The sequence below is a fragment of the Acanthopagrus latus genome, chromosome 16, assembly GCF_904848185.1.
Source record: "Acanthopagrus latus isolate v.2019 chromosome 16, fAcaLat1.1, whole genome shotgun sequence".
NCBI classification, from domain to species: domain Eukaryota; kingdom Metazoa; phylum Chordata; class Actinopteri; order Spariformes; family Sparidae; genus Acanthopagrus; species Acanthopagrus latus.
In genome coordinates this window covers 10,573,399-10,598,623 of record NC_051054.1, presented here as the reverse complement: position 1 = coordinate 10,598,623, position 25,225 = coordinate 10,573,399, and the positions used below count along the sequence as shown (strand labels likewise).

Sequence of the window (25,225 nt, the reverse complement as noted above, 5' to 3'; positions counted from 1 at the left end):
CTGAGGCAAAGCAGAGAGGCACAGATCTCAAAACACACACACACACGTGCATACACACTTGCAGATACACACCCACATACACGCATTAAAAGGAAGCATTGCATGCAGCTGAATATGCATCTGCACATGATAGTTCCACATGCACTCCAACATAAGAGTGTGTATATAAACCAACATCCGCTCTGTGTTGATCGTGTCAGGAGAAAACGGAATTCATAATGTTCCTGGGCTCGTCTCCATATATGATGATCTCTGGTGAATCTTTGCAGTTGAAAGGGAAAAGAGCGAACTTCCTTAATTTCTCCATTCTCTTTTAAGCTCAGCTCTAAGGTGGACAGAATAAATTGGAGCTTAAGCATGCGTGAAGGCACAGCCAGAGGGCCCCTTTCCACCACTCCACGCCACATTTGTCAAATCAGAGGAATTTCTTCTACACGTGAACCCGGAATCAAGAGAAGAGAGAGAAGCGGCAGGGCTTCACTTTTAAGTCATGCGCAACGTGCATCACTCCAAGGCAAAATAAAATGTATATTGGAGTTTGTGGTTATTTTGGAATATGTCGCCTGGTCTTAACTGTGACAAAAAGTTAAAAAAAAAAAACAAATAGCGGAGTGCATAGTCAATAAGCTGCATGCTATTAATAAAACATGAGATGAGACAAGGCAGTGAGTCAGGGGAAATGCATGACTACTCTTTTGGCCTCACTGCCTTTGCCCTGTGGCGTGTCGGCGTGGCTCTGCTTGTGCCTTTGCCCGTAGTAAGACGTGTCTCCGCCATTGGCTATGATGAACAGGAGAGGAATCTCATCTGATTGGGATGACGTGGTTCTCAGATGAACCTCTATGCACACAGTTTCTTCTTCCGCTGCCTCTTCTTTGTCAACCCACCTCTAGTCGAGCAGGTGAAACGGGACGTGAAGAACGTGAACACACAGCTGATGTGTCAGCACATGCATGCGTTTAGCCGGACAAACGTGACTGACACTTTAGTGTATTTAGGTTGCACAGTGTACGGTGGAAACAAACATGATGACAGACGCAACAGAGATGACAGAACTGACACGGGCAATGTCACAGAGTGTGTGGAGCATGTGTGTGTGCGTTTAAAGCTCAAGGTCGGACCTATGAATCTTTGATCCATCTCTTACCAACTTGTCATGCCCCTCCCTACATTCAATATGAGTGAGCAGAGTACCTCTTTGCCCGTCCTTTCTCTCTCACACACACATACAGCACATGCACGCACACATGCACACACACCCTCCTGGTGCATTAATGTTCTTACATCACCTCCTCCAGTGAGCAGAGAAAACAAGAGAGCAAGAGACTCGAAGAGATGGAGAGATGGGTTTTTGGGGGGATGGGGTTCTTGTCGCAGTTGGGGTGGGGGGTGCTGTGAGGTGGATGGGGAAGAGATGTGTGTCATTAAAAGAGGAGTGTTGAGGAGACCGGGATTCTACTGCTACGAAGTTAAAATCATGCGACGTGCTGTATAGAGCCTGAGTAGTGTAAGGATACGGATCAGAATCCAGAGTTATTTGGGGGAAATGTTGCACCATCGCAGCAAAGTTTCACCAGTTTCCTAAGATAAAGAACTTAACACATACTGTGCATAATAAAACAAAACATTCACAGACATTACTCTTGAATGACCAAATTTAGAATCATCATTGCACCAGTCAGAGGCCCATATGTGAAGTGAATTACAAATTGCTGGTTTACATCCGATAAAGTGGATACCACATACATGCACAGACAGAAGATTTTATTTTTATGCAGTTGGGGCTTGAACATGGCCCACACTGGTGTGTCTCTCCATGGATGGCTGGGTCTCAGACACATTAACACTGTCTGGCGTTGACTTACACCCATGAGACCTCCCCCCCTACCACAACGCACACGCAGGCACACGTCTGGGCATCATCCTTCTGCTCTAATACACCCCGTGCCCCTCGGGACGGGTCTTATTTGAGGGCGACTTTTGGGTTTTGTGTGTAAGTGCATGTTGCTACCTTGTGTAGGATCGTGGCTCTCCCAGAAGTGTCTGAGCAGATCATTGAAGCTGATGTCTTTGGGGGAGAAGACCACCCTCACAACCTCAGTGTGACCCGTCATACCTGAAGGAGAATCACAAAGTTGCAGTCATTCAAATCAAGTTGAGTGACATTTTCGTTCACTTCTCCGCATCTTCTTCATCCTGCTGTTTCCTCTTAAATACTGAAAAGCAAATGAAAAAAAACAAAACAAAATCATGATGTCTACATGTCTTGTCTGCCTGTTGAAAATAGCAAAGGGGAGATTATGAATAGCATCCGTGTGTGTGTCATTGAGTGCATGTGCCACGGGGAGAGGACTCTCAGGTTGAATCCGCACAGAGCTATGTTATTGCTTATGGCACAATGGGAGAGAAGGAGAGAGTGGCAGAGAGAGAAAGACAGATAGAGAGAGAGAGTGAGAGAGAGAAGGCACAATAAAGGTTGGAGCTTATGGTGAAAGTTGCCAAAAGCACACAGACTCTCTCTCCTGTCTGCAGCTGCCAGGACCCCAAAGCTTCAACAAGCTGCCTGCAGGCATTCTCAAACTGGGGGATACTTTAGGTCTAACATGCAAGTACATGCGCACACACACACACACACACACACACACACACACACACACACACACACACACACACACACACACACACACACCTTCACAGCAGAAAAAGGCCTCAAAGCTAACATATATGGTTGCTAAATGTAAATTAGAATTGTATCAATAGTAGCCATTCGCTTCTCTTATCTTTTTCACACGTTAAACAGACACATGCACAGGTGTACACACATTCAGTTCAGTTCACGCACATATAGACACACACAAACCACATTCATGGTCACACAGAAAGATGCATCAAGTGCTTCGCAGACAATAGGAGAGGGGCTGCCAAATATATACATCTGGCCTGACACCCAACGGCTCATCTCATGCCAAATGAAGACCTCACCTGTTTAAACAGATGTTACCAAAATCAACAATGTGCACACTTTTCAGAGGATACCAACAGTCTGTTATGAGTATCTGACAATGAATAGCCAAATTCGCTTCATAATAAAATAGCAAAATATGATTAGAATATATCACACTCAATCAGTTTATGTTTACTTTTTTTATGTACATGCTGCCACAAATCGGCTCGAAGAATGTGAAAGGAAGAGGGCAAATGCAAGAGTAAAGAAAATAAGCCTGTGAGTCTAAGTCTGTGATGTCAGCCATGAAAACGATGCATGGATATGTGGCACGTGTGCTGTGGAGGTGTTGAATGTGCAAAAGCATTAGAGGAGGCTGCAGGGTAGACATCAGCTGTGGCAAGGGAGAGGCAGGAGGAAGCACATGGGCCAGCTTATATAGCCAAAAGCCCAGGTGAGCTTGATCAGCTGTCGACCTTTCACTGTCAGCCTTTGAGACAGTGGGAAGGGCTTCACACGCAACTCTCACCGCATGCATGCATGCATGCATGCATGCATGCATGCATGCATGGAGTTGGGTTGTTGGTTAGAAGTTTTGGTTAGCAGTCATGAAATTAGAACAAAAATAGGAGAAAGGAGAAAAAACCCAAATGCTGCAAAAGGAACTGTCAATTACTGTTAACAACAACAAAAAAAAAAGGTAAATATGCACCGTGACTTTCCACGCTGAAGGGGGTGAAAGGCTGAGAAGTGATGCAGACCAGCACCACTAGAGCTGCTACAGATTCAATGTTTTGTTCAAGGACACTTCAGCAGGGTGAATAAAATCACCTCCAAAATCATCATGCCATCCTGTTGCCCTTTTTTGTTTAATTGTTCTCTGCTGCTGGATATAGTTAAACTTGACTTCATGAAGAGAATGTCCTCACCAGATAAACAACAGCACTGGTTGCTTGTTCAAACATTTAAAATTACCTATTAGCCCTTTGCCATACACATGTTCAGGCTTGTCATAGTGCACCAGCCCAGAGTGGCAGGGATCAGCATCTCCAATACAAGTGGGGTCACTTGAAGGAGTGACTTTAAGTAATGACATGCTTGTTTTGACTTGACAACGCTTTAAAGCAGCAGCCTTTTTAGGGCTGTTTACTATTTTTCTGTGCAACAGTTTTTGGTATTGTGGATTTTCAGGCTGCTGTTTTGACTTTGCTTGGCATCTACAACTTATTGCTTGAGAACTGGCAATGGAATAAGGAAATGGATCTAGAAGGGGAAGCGGAAGCTACCATTCATTCCTAAATAATGTCAAAGCCCATTTTACATCATCACAACTCACTTTGAAGCGGAGGGGCATGATTTAACCATACTCTAGAGATTGTCCATCTCGGTCACGACTAGGCACAACTAAGGTTGTACCTGCAAACAGAAGTCACAGTCTGTTTGCGATCACAGTTTGGTACTACAGGAGAAAAGCAACAAAAAATCCAAAAAGCATGGGCTACGTTTTCTTTCATTAACTGTCACAGTTTGTTCCACCTTGGAGTCCTGGAGCTCTGGTGTATTAATGTCTTCTTCTTTTGCTTTTGATTGTGCACCCACTACCACTTAACAGATTTGAGTATAGGTCTGAATGGTTTGGCATTCGCCTATACACGTATGGTCTTGCCACAGTGTAACAGTCAGACATATTATTCCTAAAACTGCATGCACCAAACCGGGACGTCTGTACCATGACAGTTAAGGCCAAAATTCATGTACCGTTACACCCCTAGGCAAAACTTGGCACATTCACTTGGCGTGGTCAAAAATACCAATGGAAGTGATCTGTATGTTTATGTTTTTCTTGCAAGTTTCTCTAATGATTGTGAGAGTAATGTTGTAAGTAGGGACAAAAAGAAGCAGCATGGTATTGTTATACCAATGTCTCAGGGAGGATGTCACAGCGAATGGCTTACCAAACCTTAACATGTAGTTTTAGTTGCCTAAACTTTGGCAGAGCAAAATAAAACATTGATGGGACTCGTTGACACTGACAAGCCCAGCAATCAGTGCTGTCAATTAGGTGTGAGGAGTGTTCGATTTAACCCTTGTGCAACTCTGTCATGCAAACATGCAGCAACATGGAATATTGCAGAATTGTAATTAGTCAAGATAAAATATGCTGATTGGTAATAACATCCCCTTCCATCCATCTCTCGGCTGTCTATATCGTCTGTCTTCCTAAGACAAATTTGATTGCATTTCAACATCCTATTTCTGTCTGTCAGACCTTCCACCATCCACCTATCTTCCTGTCCTTCCATCCTTCCCTGGCTCTGCTGACAGTTCCATCAGCCCCTTCTTTCTGTCCGTCTGTCTTGTCTGTCCAGCTGTCTGTCCTGCCCTGGCTGTGTTGACAGCTCCTCGGTCTCATGCCGTCGCAGTGTTCTGCTCCGTCATGGCCACTGGAGCGACGCCTGCACTCTCTCAGCCGATGGACAGGCAACCGTTCTTTCTCACACTGTTTTTTCCTCAAATTCTCTCTCCCCTCAAAAGTTTATTTTACCCTTTTTCCCTAACTTGTGGCAGCTCTCAATCTCTCTTTTTCTGTCATCTGTCTCCATCTCCACCCCCCCCCCCTTCCTAGCTGACCATCTTGTTGCTGGGAAGCTGACAGAGAAAGAGAGAGACTGGGAGAGGCAGAAAGATAGGAAACATACAATCCCTTGAAGGGCTGCGCTCAGAAAGTCTGCCAGCCAAGCCCAAAGCATCTTTTCCCCTCCTCTTCATGTCCCCCATGCTGCGCCCGCACCTAGACTCCATGCCTGCCTGCAATGATGTGCCCTCGTAAATGTAGAAGCCCCAAACTAGTAGCTCACGACTCCTAAAGCACAAGAGAAGCAAGCAGAACAAGACAGAGGTAGACATTTTAATTATGCATCAACGCCCTACATGAATCTATTTGATTCTCACGCAGAGGAAAACAGAAAGAAATAAGTCCGGACGTGGAGAGGTAGCCAAACATTTTTAAGGGCTTTGATTGCAAATACACAAAATTTAAGCTTGATTCTCTGGCAACATGTTCGCCAAATCATAGTCTCGGGGAAAGAAAGCCCATCTATGGCGCTTTATACACAGTAAACTATGTTGGCAAAAACGCCGCAGTACAGCACAGTACAGAGCCCAATCCTTACAAGTAGGTCATGGGGGGGTGGGGATGGGGGGTACAGCCCATCTGGAGCAGTGCATTCTGAGTAGTTGACTGCAGATGAAGGGAAGGCGGCAAGAGGATGAGAGCGCTGTACTTAAAACACCCCTTCCGACACCGTATCTTTTTATTTTTCCTTTGCATTTTCTTGGGTCTCTTGAACCCTGAATGATCTCATGGAGAAATGTTCCGCCAACCCCACTCCACCTCCTGACAGGGTAGGGAGCATGATCAGGTATCCTATATCAAAGTGTGGAGTGCATGCATATGTAAAAATGTGCAAATAAACGTATGTGGTGCAGCGTGTATTACCTGTGCAAACCTCTGGGTAATTCGGGTTTGGTGTGAAGCCGCCGGCATAGCCCACCTGTGTGGAGAAGACCCCTGGAATCTGCCAAAACTTTTTCTCAGCTCCCCAGAAACAGCCCATACCTGAACCAAAGACAGCATGCAAACACAAATGAACACAGGAAGAAGGGTTGCATGATAATGTCAGCACATCATCGGTATCCACTATAAGGCTTTAAGAAGTATCTACATCAGCCCAACAGACTGATAAGATTTAACTGTGTATGAGTCAAACCACTGACTCAGTAGTTTTCTTATTTCGCCAAGTGAAGTTGTTCATTTTCAAAAGACATAATAATATTTCGATTCCACCACAGGAGAGACTTTATAAGCTCATCAATTAGGTGACAAAAATGAGTGAATATATATTGGTATTAGCATCCTCAACAGGCCAAAATGAGGTGGAAAATATCAGTGTGTAGAATATTTACAAAAATCTAATATTATGCTTCCCTGTATTACCATATTATCCACTGAGAGGCCAGTATTTCACCAAAATGTGTCAATAACCACAGATTGGTAACTAAGGATTCCATATTGGGTTGAGTCTGATTACAGAAATGTGTGATTGTGCAGTCTCACCAAACATGACGGTCTCCATGCCTTCTGGGAAAGGCTCCACAGTGGGATTCCCATTGACAGCATGCTTGGCTGTGAAGGGAAACAGTGTGAAATCAGATCATAACCCTGTTTCAGCAGTACAAATTACAGTATGCGAGCAAAGAGGCCCATTAGTGAACTCAACTAGGCCTCATAGGTCTGCACTTCGTTACAGGCTGACCCAGGCCAGCGGATCAGAGGCAGAGGCTTCTGTACTGGAAGACATTTAAGAGATTACACGGCTTTGACCGCCATTCTATCTCCGCTGTCCTCTCCCCAATACCCACAATTAAACACAATCACATAGTTATTTTCTGATCTCTCTCTTACTCTACTGTATCTTTTAAAATTTGAATGTATTAAGTGCCAGGCTTGGCACCATTGGGTGTCCACGAAGCAAACCAATGATGGCTCTTCAGGGGCACGCTCTCATTTAACCTAAAGAGCAGGGAAGGGCCTTGTGAGTAGACCTGATGCTGCTCTAATCTTCTGCTATGTTAAAAATACCTCATAAGTAAAACAAACTGGAGTGCTAAGCGGGGAGGTGGGGGTGGCACTCTACTGCCAACTGTGCTGCGTGGAATTAGAGTGCTAAAAAGGAAGTGTGTGTGTGTGTGTGTGTGTGTGTGTGTGTGTGTGTGTGTGTGTGTGTGTGTGTGTGTATGTGTAGCCCACAGATGTGTGAGGAGGATTAGGGTTTAAGAAGACTGAGGTGACTTAGCGTGCAAATCTCCACTAAGCAAGGCTGGTTTGTACTGCAACCACTAATATTAGTCGACAGATAAACAGGCCACAGGGTACACTAAGAGCTTAGGCACATACCAATAATGGATGCTTGCTCTAAGTTAAATGTGTGATTGCTCTCTGGCCGCTCGGGGATGTGATGTGTGACATTGACCTGAATACAAAGAATCTTTAATCTGATAGACACATAATAGTTCATTTCCTTCATAGGAATGGGATGATCTCTTACTGTCACAAAGGGCCAAAGACCAGTTAGTTAATTTCAGACTGTAAAGCCAGAAGCAATGACAAGAAACAACACCGTGCCCGGACTTGAAAGATTAACAAGTAGCCTTTGAAGAATATAAGATGCAAAAGAGGCAACGCAGCACTTGTGCTGATACCACCTGTCTTGGCATGTCACCTTAAAGGCACTTTTTGAGATGAGACAAACTTGTTTGGTTTTTCTGTGCAGTAACAGATTGCAGTAGCATGAAGGACTCCGGAAATGTCATGTCACAGAGGCCTGACTGCCTTCAGGCAGTCCCTCCCTGCCCTCCTATTGCGCGACAGTTCTGTCTTTTAGCAGCAGGTTGTTTGGCACTGCCAGGTCATGTTCACGGGCACAGTCAGCTGCAATCAAAGTATATCTTTGTCAGTGACTACCAGCTAAATATTCTCAGTCCATGGGGGTGACTTAAGGTGGTGGGAGGACAGGAGAAATCTTCATCCTCCTCCTGGGAATTCGTTTTGTCTCCATCCTCTGCTCCCTCTCACCATCCTGTCCGGCTTTTCTGGCCACAAAGATAAAAAGTACTGAAGAAGCCAAATGACAGCGAGAGAAAAAAAGAGTGAGAGGGAGACAAGTGTGCGATAGAGGAGGAGGAGTGGGAGGAGGAGAGTTCAGCCTGCCAAAACAATAAAAGGAGTAAATAGCCAGTGAGAAGCAACAGATGAGGGTAGCAGAAAGGCAGTGAAGGATTCTTTTGGCTTTCAGACCACCATGCCTTTGGGCGCTATATAAAAAGACCAAGCACTTCATCCAAGAGAGAACACAGGGAAAACAAACAAGCAAACAAATAAACAAACAAAAAAAGAGAGGTAGAAATGAAGACAGCCAAGAACACGCCGACACAGCTCTGTCCAGAGAAGCCAAAATCGGAGCCAAGCCTCCCCGCCCTCTCGTCTCTCTCAGCTGCTCTCCATCTTCACTTCACACTCTCTTCCTCACACCACTTTCCCATCATCCCTCACTCTCCTCTTACAAACACGTGCACACACGCCAGCACGCACGCAATCAGCCGCACAATCACTTGCACACCAACCTCTGCTGCGGGTATTTCTCCCATGGAGCGAGCTGGCAGAGGTCCAGGTGGTGCCAGGCTGGCTCCTTTCACTGTGCCTAGCCCAGCATTCCCCCCTGCCAGCCCCAGCGCCCACACCCCATTCTGCCAGAATTACCCCACCTTAACACACACAGGCACAGAGAAAGAACTGGCTGAATACCCTCACTACGCTGCCTCACTACGCCAGCAAAAGAAAGACCAGAGGACGACAAAAAACAAGCAGGGAGGGTGACTGACTGAGCTTACAAAAGAAGAAAAACAGGCTGAATATGGGGGAAGGACTCATGAAAAGGATTTTTTTTCCCAAACTTGAATGAGATATGGGCGTAATTTCTTTTGTGCGCCTTTGTTTTTGAGGATATCTGAAAAAGCGCAGTGCAGGCTGTACAGTACAACGGGACTAAAGCGGAATACTTTGGTCATCTTTTGTTGCTTTTAGCTTGGTGGCGGTAGGCGGCTGGACAAGAACCAAAACATCGGACCCGATACGCCCCGCCACTTTTGCCGGTATCATGGTTACCATCATTCAAGGACAGGACGATCTATCTGTTGCTTAGTGGATAATAACGTCCAGTTTGACTTGTTTCGGTGGGTATTTAGTCTTTGTTACCCTTGGATTCAACCCATGGTCCCGTGTTCCTCACCCGTTAAACTGGAGTCCAAGCGCTGCTGCCCCCTCATGCAGAGAAACGGGCGAGGTACCATCCCTGGATGCCAAAAGTGGGAACGGAAAGGTCGATTTCCAGGCTGCTCTGTTTATTTCCTTCCAAAAATCCATTCTCTCTCTCTCTCTCTTTCTCTCTCTCTCTCTTCCTCTTCCCTCCCTCTTGCAATTCCTCTTTCTAGCTTCACACAGGTTGGCAGAGAGTCAGGCACGAGTCGTCAGAGGAGGGTGATGCTTTATACCGGTGCCAACTACTCTCTGCTGTATGGGAGGATGGGTAGGGGGCGAAAAAGAGTGGGGCAAAGAAGGGGAGGGGAGAGGAGGAAAAGAGGCAAGACTGGTGGGAGGTGGTCGATTTTTAAAAACAGTACCCGGTAAGCATGAGAAATGACTATGCTGTGGCCTCAAAACAATCAACCCAACTTGCTGTTGTGACACAGGCATTTAAAGCTGCCTCTGTTCAGAGTGGGAAAACTGTCTAGACTCTGAAGAGTGCGCAACTTTGAAGCCATCCACGCATTCCATACATACTGTATCCTAGCAACGGAAACAGTTGCTATGGAGAAGACTCCCTACTATAGCTCCATTATGTCCTCCCAACAAGATGGAGGCACATCCTGTTGGGGCCTGCTCAAATATCTTTAGCAAACTACAGTCTGAAAGGAGAGGACGGCGTCCACCTGGTCAGCAAAAATTAATATATGCATGTTTTTAACTACACCGTGCATTTTACCTTTACATGCTTCCTATGCAGATATACAACTGCAAATCCATCTATTTTCTAGTCACAGGAAGCCAATCAATAACAACACACATCGGGCAAAATGTATGAGACGCTATTTAGGGTCTCCGATACATGTAATTGGCAGGAGCACCTGAAGGAAACCCACACAGACATGAGGAAACATGCCAAGTTCACATTTCAGGTGAACAGACAGAAAGTTTTTTGTGCTCAGGCAACAGCCCTAATCAGTGTGCCACAGTGCTGCCTTTGAGCATAACCCATCATTTATTTATCTGTTTGTATACTTAATTTGCATGCTTTCCCCTTTTACTTACATATTTTTCCTTCCCCTTTGAGCTTAGTGCTAAAGCCAAAAATGCAAGGGCATCTGGCTACAGCAGAGATGAGAAAACAAGCGAGAAATAATGCCAGAAATATATCTTCGCCATGAACCTGCTTTAAAGAGTTATAGTGAAGCATGTAACAGAGATTGATTTTGGTCAGCTGACCTCCCCCATCCTGTTTGGGAAGAAATATTGGCAGTCTATCCAGCACTGACTCAAAATAATAGCTACTGTGCCCCTACCATGTAGCAATCTGCCACTGGATCATTCTCGCCAAGGTCACAGAGTACATTATACAGACTGGAGCGAGGGAGGGAACACAGGACGTCTGAACAAGGAGCTTCTTTAAAGAGCTGCAAGGGTAGAGGCAACTTCAAAATTAGTGATCTTCATTGGAGAGAGGGGACAAATGTGTTCATTCTCTCTCTCTCTCTCTCTCTCACACACACACACACACACAAGACTGGGACTGCACTAGGCATATGTGGAGACAGTCCTTGCAAACCCTAAATCACTCATGCTTGCTGGCCCAAACACGACAAACACAGAAGCGCGCTATTGCAGCACACACACACACACACACACACACACACACACACACACTAGAACAACCCTGTCTCCACCTAAGCTGCCCCCCACGGTGAAAGGGGAGGAACAGATTTCTGCCATGCGGTGTCTCCGAGCTGCTTCGACAGACGGAGCAGGAACTTACGACGGGGCGGAGCCTTCATGCGCATAATGCCCAGATGGGCCCCTGGACGCTGCGGCACCACTTCCTCCTATGCTCTCACATCCAGCTCCCACAATGCACTTTGTGGACATCTTGGTCTGAGTAGGTGAAGACAGAAACCGGGTTCAAATCGTACCGTTTTGATCTTGTCGCACACTCCTACAAGCCCTCCTGTCCCAGAAGAGTGTGATGAAAAGCTGAATGAATGGATGAAACGGGCTGAGATGAGACGTAGAGGTTTGGCCTCTTCTTACACATTGTGAGAAAGGATGAAATCATAAAACAGCAAAAACAGTTTGGTTTCTTTGAGCTCTGACAGTTTTAGGAACTTGATCCATATGGATTTGTTTAATCTTGATTTCATCATCAACAATTTGTAACACATGCCCAACACACACCCCAACAGGCTTTTCTGCCACGTTGTATTTTGTGGTTTGTCTCAAAGAACGACTATCAAAAACCCACGCAAAACACCAAACAGTCTAAAGAGTACTGCAGCAAATGCACCCTGGGCATACTTGCTTTAAAAGGCCATGTATGAGATTAAGTTCCCATGGCCATAACTCAAAGGGAGAAATCACTCTGAAACTGTATGAAATCCTGAAAAGCACAAAAGTGTATGCAATACATAGACCAAAGTCTGGTGATTCTTCTTTCATATTGTAAAACAGCAGAATAAAGAACATGTTAAGTGCAAATCCGAGTAAGGCCGAGAGTCAGTGTAGCTCATCCAGGAACTGTTGCCTAAAGTGACTTTTATACAAAGAGTACACCTACAATTGGCTTCTTAACTTTCATAAATTCATATCTTTTTCTAAAAGCATTCTGGTAATATCCGCCACATATTTGGCACACTCTGTGCTCTGCATTTCAACATGAAATAATGTCTTTGTTGTTTTATCTCTCAGTCCCTGACATTTCCAACAGCCAGGAAGCGTAACCCACACGCTAGGACTGATCTCAGGAATAATCTTCTGAGCAGGGTTGCCAGGTCTGTGGTTCGTCAGGGAAATTCTGCGACTCAGTGTTGCCTGAGGTTGAATATTCTGATCACAAGTTAGGAAGAACTATTTTTCATAACAACAGCGAAAAAAAACAATGACACATCTTGTCCACATATGCAAGCAAAGAGACACACAGACACACATTCTCGTTTCTTCTGTAACTGTTTAGGGAAAACTAGGCCAATAGCAATACTGTTGTACAGTCGGACAGGGCTGCATATTTTGAGTTCCAGTACTGGGCTGGTTTTCTCGCATGGACCTGGCAACCCTGCGAGAACTGTGTTAGCATTATTGTCAAGCACAGAGTCTCAAATTTCCTGGTCTCCCTTGTGGACATACGCTGAAAAAAAGGTTTTTGACCCTGAAATTTCTTCTAATCCAGTTTTGCCTTTTCTGTCGGACGTCTTTTCCTGCAGAAGGGGAATACACAAAAGTTAAACCTTGCGGATAAGCCCATGACATCATGCCGAATCTGTTGGGGCCTAACTACTGCTGACAGACATTTAAAATAAAGTGCGTCATCTGCACTAGCTTCAGCCTCGTCGAGGTGTATCAGCTTACCTTCAAATAATTCTCTCCTAAACTCATATAAGTCATTGATTTTGCACAAGCTGCAGCTAATTATTGACATACGCCATTTTTTTTTAATTACATCAAAGTTGTTATATACCTTTAAAAACCTGTAAGCTTCTCTGGCACTACTTCCTGCATGGACGTTACAGGGTCACTCGAGTGCGTCAATGGCGGGTAACACGACGCACGTACACGTATCATGGTCACCTGTGTCAGCTCGCGCATGCCACCTCCACCGTGGCGGTTACAACTTCGTGTCCCTGTGTGTTGTTTACCTGCCACGACCACCTTTTCCTCTCTTCCTTTCAGAGCGCGGTCTTTGCGCGGCAGCTGCGTCTTATCATCGGCCATTGAGTCGGAGGGAGCGAGCAACACGGAGACTAGAAGGAGCCAAACGGTGTGTGCTTGTGCTTGGGAGAACAACCGCGAAGACGACACCGTCTTCCGGGATGCCTCCATAGTAGCGCCCGTGCGGCAGAGAGGGAGGGGTGGAGGGGATGTGGAAGGGAGGGGTGGAGACACGGCGGCGAAAAACGCCATCAATATGAATATTCATCGCGCGTGGGCAACGCCGTGCACTGCATATTAACTAATCAAGGGGTTAATATGACTTTGGCACAAAAGCCTACAGTGCACCGTGTGCGGGAACGAAATTAAATTTAAATAAATATCCACGCCGTTCCGCATGCAAATGAGCTCCCGCCAATTATCAGCTCTCATTCCGTGGGAGGTGCTCCTGGTAGGACCAAGCTGGAGGATGGATGTATAGATGAGTAGCTTTTCTCTCTTTGTGGTTCATTTGGCATGCGTGTCCTGGGTTTCATCCCGATGACTAACAACTTCAAGGGCCCCACTGGTAATAGTCTACAAAAGAGTATCAGTCCATGCATGTGTTGTGCATTTTGCACATGCAGCATCAGTGTCTGCAGCGACCTTGCACAATCCAGGTCAAACTTTTTGCACCGCTGGATAAATCTGGACATTCTCACCAACTTAAAAATCAGACACACTCTATGTATATCATCATTCACACTATATTTATAATTTCATCTTTTTTTTTTAAAAGTCTTTTAATGAAAGCAATTCTGATTCTGATTCTACAGAAGAATACTAGCCGTCACTCACTGCTATACCATATGATGTTTCTTTAGGGGCACCAGCTACGATTCCTTCAGAAAGAGAGATGTCCGCTGAAAAATCACCATCATATAAGTCAGGGCTGCTCAGTTACACATTCATTGAAAACAGTAAGGTAAGCCTGCAGACGTCATCAGCAGTCCAATTCAAAACCTTTTTTTATCAGCTTATGGTAATGACATTTTGGTAACAGACACAAATGAATATACTTTTTTTTTTTTAAAAAATACGATACATCTCAATGTGGTGACTGAATATCATATTCTTCAAGCACCACAACACACTCATTAAACACATTGGTTTGGCATTTGGAGATGGCGTTAAAAGAAACAAGTACATGCTTGTCAGCGACATCAGCCCTGGAAAAATGTTGTAATTCAGAATATGATTGATTTTTCGTTTTGAAAAACAATTTTTTCACCTCTTTTGGATGCAGTTTGGTTAGGTTTATAATACAAGTATATGGTGACAATACTCACATTTCATCTATTAACAATTGTGTGAGACATACAAGGACATATATGTATATGTAGTATATGTTTACTATCATATATCAGATGTATGCGGGTCCACTCAGTGGTTCCTTCTGGTCCAGTTGAACAGACCAGCCATAGGTGATTTAAGTTTTCGAGATGACTATTATACAATTGATTGTACATTTGCACCACACAGCATAACATTGGGTCTCTTTTACTTTTTGTTTTTTTGTAACTATACAACACTATAACTGATATTCTTGAAAAATGTGATTTAATATGTAGTTACGCCAGGCTCACATCTGTTGACAGCTTTGATGAATAACATATTTGCCTTTAGGTTACCTGTTCAGTCGATGGTATTTTCAAGGCCTAACAACAACACCGAGGTCAACGGTACATGCTATGTTATCTTTGCTGCAGTTTATACTGGCAGAAAGTTTTAAAATTGCAGTCCAAAGACTTCTAACAAGTCAATCATCTTGAAGAAGTGCAGGGCTCAATGTTGATGTCAAAGGATGTAGCTCAGTCATCAAAAGCTGTGATTTACCTTCTGTCAAAGATGGAAAATCAATGGACAAAAAAGCACAAAAAAATAGAATAAGGACAAGTGTCAAGCTGAAATGATTATTCTATTGACAGAGAGAATTCAGCAGCGATCCATCACCAAACATTGTCTACATATCCCACCTTCTTCAGTGCGAGGATTTGCTGCTTTTGACATATATTTGGGTTCATGACTGTTGGCCTGACAAAACAAGGCCAACGCCACTGTGGAGTCTTGAAAACTGTTTAATTTGTTATTAAATAAATCATTGGATGCAGCCCTGCAAGAGTCACCAAGAGTCTGGTATCGTGGTGGCCTAGAGGCTGAGGATGCACACCATGAACATCTGATTTGCCCCTCACGTTCGCTTTAATTAAGGCAAAATGCCCTGTCAAAAAAAAAAAAAAAAATTCTCGAAGAGTCACGGGCCTGCACTGGTCACTTTCTCAGATGTGATTTTATCTCCACCAAGGCCGGACCAGCAATGTGATAGTAATGAGGATGATTAGTTACGTGCGATAACTTAAAGCATTCATGTGCATGCTCTGAACCAGCCAATTTACCAGTAACAAAGAATCCAGGCCATTGTTCCCATATCCTGCAAGCCAGAATAACATCACACCCTGCTGCAATCCCCCTTTCCTCTCTCCCTCTCTTCCCCTTTCTCTCTCTCTTATCTGCCGGGGAAATGAAGCTCAATCACCTGCGGAGGAGCTGAGGGCGGCACAGGGGACTTTGCAATGCAAATGCCAGGTAATTACCCGAAAGCTAGGAGAGTGGAAGCACACAGGATGAAAATAGAGCAGGCAGAGAGAGGGAGAGAGAGAGAGAGAGAGAGAGAGAAAGAGATAACCGAACACCGGGTTCACATGCCTGTTGATGCAGGATGATTGGGGTGTTTTGGGGGTGTGTGGGGATGTAGGAAGAAGAGAGGGGAAAGGGGAGGGAGGGGACAAAAAGGTGACGAGAAGCACGGGGTATGGATGGGAGCCACAGGCGTACAGTGTGTGTTAATTTCCTCTGTGTGTGTGTGTGTGTGTGTGTGTGCATCCCTTTAACAAATGATCAATAAATTTAGTGTTTTCCCGAGTTTTTCCCATGTGCTATGATGGAGAAAGGATCTGCTTTTAATTCAGAAGAATATCTGTGGTGTATAAAACAATTTTTTTGCACGAGTGCGCTAGCAGTTTGAGTAGATGTGTGTGTGTGTGAGTATGTACGCTTGCATGCATAAGTGTTTGCGCCTGGGTGCACCGTTGTGTGCGGGCTCTCTAATGGGCACTTGTGTATGTAGTGTATGTGCGTGCATGTGGTGGGTGATTGCATATGCTCATGTGTGTGGTTTGTGTGTTGTACCGGAGGATTTAGTGAGTATGCCAGCTTGCAGCTGTTTGATTGTCAGTGGGTGAGAGTGGAGAGATGTGCAGATGTGAGTGAGTATCAAAGAGATTATGAAATGACCTGGAATTAAACACCGCGGTAGGTTTTAACCGGGTATCGCGGCATGTTAAGCCCGCTGTTTGACTGGGAGGTGGTTGGAAAGCCGTGTGTGTATGTTTACCTGGTTTAGACAGTTAGATGTAATTTTATTTAATAAGGCAAAACGCCTATTTGTAATTCCATCCAGGACTCTAGTGTTTGATTGTTTGTGTGTTTGTGGAAGATATTACCAAGCCGATAGTGTGACTCACAAGCGGTTTGCACCTTGACTCAACAGCTACCTCTGATTAACATCTGAACAGAACAGGAGCCAGCCGAAGAGAAAAACTGTTTCGGCGATTTAGTATAATTGTGGCTTTGCTAAAGTCTCACTTCGCCTAATTAGAATAATAAATCATGCCGCCTCGTTGTTTTCAAAGGGCCCTCCATCGTCTCGCCGAAGCAGGTGGGATGGTGGGATGGTGTGAAAAACAAAGGCTTTGATTGCCCTGCTCGAGCTACAGTCAGTTAAAAGCAACATGGCGCTCCCTCGGGGATTGATATTCAAAACTAAGCCGTATCAGTTTATAGACCTGAATGGGAAAAGCCAACTTGACAAATTTTGATTCATACGCTGGCTCATGCTTGACTTCACTTGACATAAATCACTTGGCTCATTGGAAAAATGGAGAGAAGAGATGGGGGGGGGGGGTTGTTTGAATGACATGAAACACTGGGGGGAGATTGCATAGCAGTAACTTTCCAGGATGGGCTGTTGTGTCTTTCACTTGCTTTCTCCAGGGAAGTAAATACACGCTGCTTAGGCCATAATATGTCACACCAGGTGACCTTGCAATGTGACATCCTCTCTTACACTTTCTCTCTATCTGAACTTCAGAGACAAGAAGTACAGAATCATCAGTAGCACACGGCACAGCAGTGACAAGAAGGGCTGCTACTAATGATGATTTTCATTATCCATTCATCTGCAGATAACTCTCACATTAATCAGTGGAATTTGCCAACAATTAGTCAAAAAATAGTGAAAAATGGGGTGCTCCTGTAGCTCAGTTGGTAGAGCTCGTGTCCCATATACAGAGGCCCTCACCTCGCTGCAGCGGCGCATGGTTTGAGTCTGACCTGTGGTCCTTTGCATGTCATCCCCCCAACCCCTCATCCTATTTCCTGTCATCTCTCCAAGCTGTCCTATTAATAAAGGCCCAAATTATTAATTGTTTACGATGAAGAAGCTGGAACTGATCGATTTTATTTTTTCATTTTAAAACAAGTCTTCATCTACTTCAGTTATAAAGGGGGATGCTGCAACTCTATTAGCTGTGAAGCTCCAGAAATGTTTTGTGGACTTTCCATCGGCATTGGGGTTGAGTGAATAATGACTGAGTTTTCATTTTAGGGTGAACTTAACCTTTAACCTTTTCTGTTTGCCTTGCTACCAGGCTGTATCTCACTATTGGCTTATAAACAAAAAGATGCAACATTATCAAACACTTTTACAGCATGCTGATGTATCATATATGTACAACTGTCTTCTTCTTCGTACGTATTCTTAGTCATGTAGTGACTTTGTGAAAATTATAACGTTAATAATTAATAACGTTCCACAGTAAAGGAGGAAATGAATCTCTGTGTCATCCTTTCCTGATTACAAACTGTGCGCATTCCCGCTTAGGCGGCCATGTCTTTTTTTGTGTATTCTTCACTGAGTCTGCTCAGTCGGACTGCTTCTGAACAGGTAGGCTGCCAATTTGTAGTCTCTCTTCAGAGCCGTGTAGCATATCGTTTTATTGTGGATTTTGGATTTGTTATTTCAGTGGCTCAAATAATTAGATTTAATTTGTTTGTTTGTTTGGTGTTTTTGTTTCACCATAAGAAGTCTGCGGTGTAAGTGGTGCTCATATTGTAAATCTGTAGAGCTCCTGTGTCTGAAGGGCTTCGTACAGTGTTGGAAGGGACTAGATTTTAAGTTTAATAGCTCTTATTCCATATTGATCATGAGAGGGAAGAGAAGCTCTGCTCTACGAAGACTGTTTTGGACGCTTTCTCATGAACCTTCAGACTTTATTATATTGGATCTCTGTTGGCTGTTTGTCCCTGTAATAAAATGTAATAAGATGGTTGAGCCCTACACTTTTCACGTTGGGGAAATTATATGCTAATACCCAATTTTGTCTAATTTAGTCAAATGTCTCACATGGGTTTCTTTTGGGCTCATTCACGTTGAGACCAAACTTTTCTACAGCACTTCTGATGATGTGGTAAACAGTAACAGCAGGCAGAGGTGTAGGAAGTATTGAGAGTATTCTGTGTGGTAAATGCATTAATGCCACACTGAAAATACTGCATGTACAGAAGTATATGGCAACAAAATACTGAAGTAAAAAACACATTGTTTGACATTTTGTAGACAATTTTTAGTTCCTTTCGAATGTCTTGAACAACATTTCATACATATTGCACCTTTAATATGCATTCAGGTGCCTTGGATGTAGCTAGGATGTACAAGGATCCTGTTCTTGATACATAAAAATCATGTGGTTTTAGATCTGTGCATACACTTGTGTACTGATATCGATTCAAGCATTTTAGGCAGGACTGGAAGCATTTCCGCTGCTGGTATCAGTATCAGAAGAACCCTTTATAGATTTCTGACTTTTCCATGAACATTAGTTGTTGCATTTTCACACACTTAAAAATGTCAGGTGGAACTACAGATGCAAGTAAAGGGAGAGGGCGGCAATAGAAAAATTGAGAAAACGAGGTGATTGGAGCGAGCTGAGTGCAGCTACATAACACCAGTCCACTTCCTCTCCCTCTCGCTCTGGCGCTCCACCCGTGCTAAGAGTGGCTGGGCTAAGCCACTCTTGCCCTACATACAGCCTAAACAGCAGATTACTGACTGTCCCTCTAATCCCATGCACCAGGGCATGTGCCACTGTCACCATGCACCAACCACCCAATCACCCTGCAGCCACCGTCACCATGCCTGCTGTTCTGCTAGCTGTGCGCCCCCCCCACCCCACCTCTATCCCCTAGCATCCTCTCTGTTTCTGCATTTGGTCAGTTGTTTTTTAATTTTTCCGGTTTATTTCTATGTGAATGAAGCGCCCTGGATGATGAGATTTTGACATACGGAATGTCTCTCGCTGCTGTCTTCCCTAGCAACACCCTGCCCCATCCTCATCCTCCCGGTGCCCCCCCACCCGCTCCCAGTTTTAACCTCCTCATGGCCACCTGTCTTCCTCCAGTCCTGCAGCCTCACCTAAACCACCAGGCCTGAGATTAGGGTTAATCTGGACCTAGTGTCATCCGGTATCTATCCACCACCCCCACAGCCCCATTCTTTCCTCTCTCCCTCCCTCCCTTCCTCCTCTTTACCAAAGAGGCTTTGGTTTAAAATCCTTTATTGTGAACCCCCGCTCCCCTTGCAGTGTCTTTCTGCCTGCTGCCAACTGCAACTTTTCCTCCCGCACCACATCCTCAGCCAATCCTGAACAGATACTGGTGGAACCTGTCCCCCAGCTATGTTGGTTAAAAGATGTGCGCAAAGGATTTTTTTGCATTGTCGGTCTCTTTAGAATCATTTTGGAATTAGACGAGCACATGCACTACGAAATAAAATTAAATGCTTGCCTGTATGTGTGCACATGAGCATGCGCTAATACATGTCTATACTTAGCAAGTGTGCATACAGTGCGAGGACTTGCAGTGTAACGGCGTATGTATGCATCTTTGTCCATGATTGTTTGCGAGCGCTTGCACAATTCATACGTACACGGGATTTAGATGAGAGCCTGGAGAATTCATCCTGCACTCTGCCGTCCCAGTCACCCAACCCCCAGTGCATTTAGCCAGCCGAGCTCCCCCGGTCGTCTCACCCCGAGGACAGACTGAAGGCACGGAGGCCCGACTTTTGGATGAAGAGGCTCCACAATGGTGCAGACAGAGAGCAAAGATGCGTAGAGAATGAAGACAAAAAGGGGAGAAAGATACAAAGTGCTAAAGCCCCTTTTCATTTTTTTGTCTCGGGAAATAAATGGCAAATTCTCCCTCAAGCAAAGTCTCCTTTCTTGAGTTGAAAAGCCAAGCAAAAAGCACTTGGCAGACGGGACCCGGTAGAATGGGGAGCGTGAGGTAGGGAAGCGGCGAGAGATGTAGGCCAGCTATAAAGTGTCTTATCGTAAGGGGGCAGAGAGAAAGACCCTTGAGCATGAGAACCTGCATGAGTTTTGACTCTTTAATGAGAAAGCGGCATGGAGGATCCGTTGAAATGATCACAAGATGCTGAGCTTATAATGGTAATGTCAAATTCCACGTGTAATCATAATCAGCCAGTTTGTTGAGCACTGTTTAAATTGTTCCAATTACACAGATGGTCTTTTCGCTTATTAAAATGTCTGAGTACATGTAACATAACAATGATTATTTATAGCCTTCATTATTATTATTATTATTATTATTATTATTATTATTATTATTATTATTATTATTATTATTTCATGAATCCCAGCCAGCCAGAGGTTCCCTGTGCCTCACACAAAACACCCATACATTTTACACAATCCCAATGACATTATCATTTATGCAGCAGACATTAATGGAGGAAGGAAGGCCGAGATGCTAAAGGTCCTCTAAATGGATTAGGCGTGTGGAATCCCAGTACCTTGAGCAGGGAAAAATCCAGTAGCGAGATGTGGGAGTGACTGGCAGAGTGAGAGTGACTGATTAAAGGGGAGAGAGCGACAGAACATGCTGAGATGGGAAAAAAGTGGGAGAGTGAGGGGTGAAGAACGAAGAATGTTCAAAGTGATTGTGCAAGAGTGCAAAACGTCCACAGAGAGCACGAAAGGGAAGAGCGAGCGGTGTAGTTAATGGATGTAAATTAATTGCTGTCATGTGGATTCTGATCCCAATAAATCAGGGTCAGTGTGGTCTCCGGTGCCATCTTTGCATGGCTGGGAAAAGACACAAATTAATATTTTTATATATATATATGCACTAATATACACACTTGCAGTTATTTAAACGTAACACAGCATGAAATTTTAAACCCCAAAAATACGAGCAACCAGTCAGAACTTGTGTGCATGAATATGTACGAGTGCAATATATCTAATGCATTTATGACAAAAAAATATGAGCCGACATAAAATCTGCGCAGCCACAAAAGTCAAGTAAAACATGAAAAAATAAAGAAATATAAAACAAAAGTCTCTGCAGCCCTCCTAACACTTGCCGCTGCAATGATCTGCCTATATGTGATATTTGGGATCCAGGGTGCCGTGCCACGAGAACCCCTCCATCACGGGGAGCTTTTTGAGCGTGCACCTCGAGTCCAAACAGAATACTGGATGCCAACTAGTGCAGACCTAACTAGGTTATAAATGCAATGTGGTCCAATGAATTAGCCATGCTTATTATTGAAAATTACCACTGCGCTTTCTGCTTAACTAGGCTGCAAAATTGATTTACCTTATTTCCCCAGTCTATGACCATCACAAAGACATTCTGTTATTATGAGGGCTATGAGTATTATTGTATGTGTTAATCAGAAAAATACATGAAGCATGTATTTTAATTACAAATCATACAAGGGCAATTTTAAAAACAAAAGCCTTTATGGAGAAAAAAAAAAAAGCGGTGCCCACACGTTAAAAAGAAGCTGCCACGCTGCGACAACACTGAATCATAATTCAGAGAAAAGAGACAGTTAATGCTGATGTTCACATTTTCACATTTAAAAAAAAACAAAAAAAAAATGCATTTCATCCATTACGATTTACAGTACAGTATGCCCCATATTATATACACCGTGTTTTCTTTGATACTGTATGCCCCAAAGCAAATCACTCATGTTCAAACAGTAATATCTGAACATGACAGAAATGGTGCAAAATGGGAAGTAGGTCACATAGCAATTTATTTGACAAAAAGGATGGGGGTGGGGAACTGGGGCATGGTGTATGCAGAGGCAGCAGCGAAAAGGGAAGGTTTTTGGGAACACAGATCAGATAATGTGTGTTTGCATGTGTGTGTGTGTGTGTGTGTGTGTGTGGTGACTGTTCGCGTTCGACCTGGAAGTGAAGCTGTTATGGCTCCTTCAGGAACTGCTTGGTCAATGTGAAATTGAAAAAAGGAAAAGAAAAAATAAAGTATACTTGCTGACACATGATCATGTACACCGTTTGGTATGTAGTAAATATCCAAGCCACACACACACACACACACACACACACACACACACACACACACACACACACACACACACACACACACACACACACACACTCATCAGAGGCTCCATTGCCCACTCCAGAGAAATTGAAACTGATATTGCGGTCACTGGACCATATCAGCACATCTGACACAGAATGTGTCAGCAGCATTGATCAGTTGTCAATGAGCTGCACAGCTACCCCCCCGACCCCCGACACGACTAAACACACACATAGCTGTGGGTGGTGTGTGTCACCAGTGATGTTTAAAGAGCAAATACCCAAAATCCACATAACGTACTGTAAATACATGTATTCCCTCGCACAGACACCCACACACACTCGTAAGCTCTCTGGCTTCCTCCTGATCCCGTTTAAATCCCGTCATCACAGCTCTATGATTTGCAAGCGCACAAGGGTCATGTACTTCGGTATTCTCCCCTGACCTGCAGCGCTAAATGCTACAGCGAGCCGCACAGTCAGACACAGTGCTGATGCTGTTTGCTCAGAGACTTCTTGATTTGTCTTCAGGTTCACCTGCCTCCGGGCCAGCGTCGTCGCTGAAAACTGGGGCGAGAAAATAAAAATGCCAAGTAGTGTTTTAGATTTTTATTTTTTTTTAATTTATTCTGATAATAGGTGATGAATTGCAAAATTTGAGGTTAAAATAAAAATAAATCAGTGCTTTCTTCCTAATATTAACACTAAATTGGGATTCAAGTGATGTAAGAATAAAAACTGGTTATTGAAGTTGATGGGTTTCATTAATATTTCTATGGGACACGCAAAAAAAAGAAGTAATCCAGCAATAACTCTCCTCTTTGTTGTTGGAAAATAACTAAAATAATTTTTAAAAAACTAGAGTTATGAAGATTAGTGCATCTCTCGATAGCACACATACACAAACAAACAAATCAATCCATTGGGGGCATTAGGTTCACGCGGCCCTATTTACATATTGAAAGACTATCTCCTGTATATACTCTCAACACAATCTAGACAATCTGTGCAGACTGCACAGAGGATCTGTAAAGCCACATTAACACATGAGAGAGGCTCTGGAGCACCAGTCTTTTCTAATGACTCGATAATCCGACCCAAATGCTGCCTGCTTGCTAATCTCTCCATCGGATTACCAAACTAGGGACCAGCACTGTCTATTTGTCCTGTCTCCCTGTCCTCCTGCCTGTCTGTCTCTCCCTGGCTTGTCTCTTTGTATAACCGCTTTGCTCTTGCATTTCTCTGTATGATAAAAAAATATATATATATATTTGCTCGCCCCTCTGTGATCCTCCCTGGCTGACTGCTGGTAGGGGTTGCACGCCTGTTTTGCCCCGCTCCCATCCTCACATGTACAGGCTTTCTTTTTTAAAAATGGAGAGCGGGGTAGCAGGACATCAAAATGCAGTCACAAAATCTCCTCTCCCCTCTCTTCATGCCAGCACACACGAGGCTAAACAGGTCTAACCTAAACATATAAGCGTATACAGCGGAAAGCGTGTTGAATTTATGGCATGTAATTTATGCCCATAAATAATAAGGTCGCAGCTTTCTCGAAAGAAATAGACAAAAAAATATATTGGGACGAGTAGACAAGGAAAAGGTGATTTTTTTTTTTCTTTTTGTTGCTTCCGTCCATTCAAAGTGCACGTTCACTCTTAAAATGGAAGGCCCAAAGCCCTGCTGCAACGTTATTGTGGCATTTCATGTAAACAGATCTAAACTAATGTCCTATTTGTCACAGATCAACCATGTCTGATTTTATATATTTACTATAAAACACTGCTGCTGTTTTGTGCCTGCAAGGCCCCTACAAAATGTCTCTTTGATTTTACAGAAATCAGTCTACGTCTGCTTCTATGCGTGTGTGTGTGTGCGCATCTGAGGCGTGTTTGCCTGTGTACACTCGAGCTTGTGTGTGTGTGTGTTTGGACTGAGCCGCGTCTCTGTCTCATGTACTGTAGCTCAAACTGCTGTTGACAGTCTGCAAAAACTTTCTGACATTTAGCTTTTCGCAAAAAATAACACTTGACGCAGCTAATGCTAACTGAACATGTGAATTATCCCCCCTGCACCTGGCAGTTGTTGCAGATTTTGGTCACAGACGGGAGACAGATCGTGTTTTCCATAGAAAAATAATACATCAAATAGTGTTTTTTTTTTTTTTTATGCCATCGTGGTATGTATTTCTGCACGATATTGAAATAGATTTTTTTTTCAACGCTT

The 25,225-nt window shown here is 43.9% G+C and overlaps 1 protein-coding gene and 1 long non-coding RNA gene across 4 annotated transcripts in view; one reads left to right on the top strand and one right to left on the bottom strand.

Annotated features, from left to right (window-relative positions):
• The window catches only part of si:ch1073-358c10.1 (mitochondrial peptide methionine sulfoxide reductase), a 33,057-nt gene extending 19,192 nt beyond the window's left edge, over window positions 1–13,865 (bottom strand). For all 3 annotated transcript variants that reach the window (XM_037072286.1, XM_037072288.1, XM_037072287.1), the window contains exons 1-4: window positions 13,463–13,865; window positions 7,062–7,130; window positions 6,444–6,563; window positions 2,012–2,116 (exon numbers count right to left, since the gene is read on the bottom strand). In XM_037072286.1, coding sequence (XP_036928181.1) covers window positions 2,012–2,116; window positions 6,444–6,563; window positions 7,062–7,130; window positions 13,463–13,727 — 559 coding nt within the window. In that variant the 5' untranslated portion in view covers window positions 13,728–13,865. The remainder of the gene's footprint in view (window positions 1–2,011; window positions 2,117–6,443; window positions 6,564–7,061; window positions 7,131–13,462) is intronic.
• Window positions 13,866–14,053: 188 nt separating this feature from the next.
• LOC119004952 overlaps window positions 14,054–25,225 on the top strand; it is a 14,009-nt gene continuing 2,837 nt past the window's right edge. Inside the window, exons 1-2 of the long non-coding RNA XR_005070348.1 lie at window positions 14,054–14,439; window positions 16,042–16,100. This is a non-coding gene — a long non-coding RNA (uncharacterized LOC119004952). The remainder of the gene's footprint in view (window positions 14,440–16,041; window positions 16,101–25,225) is intronic.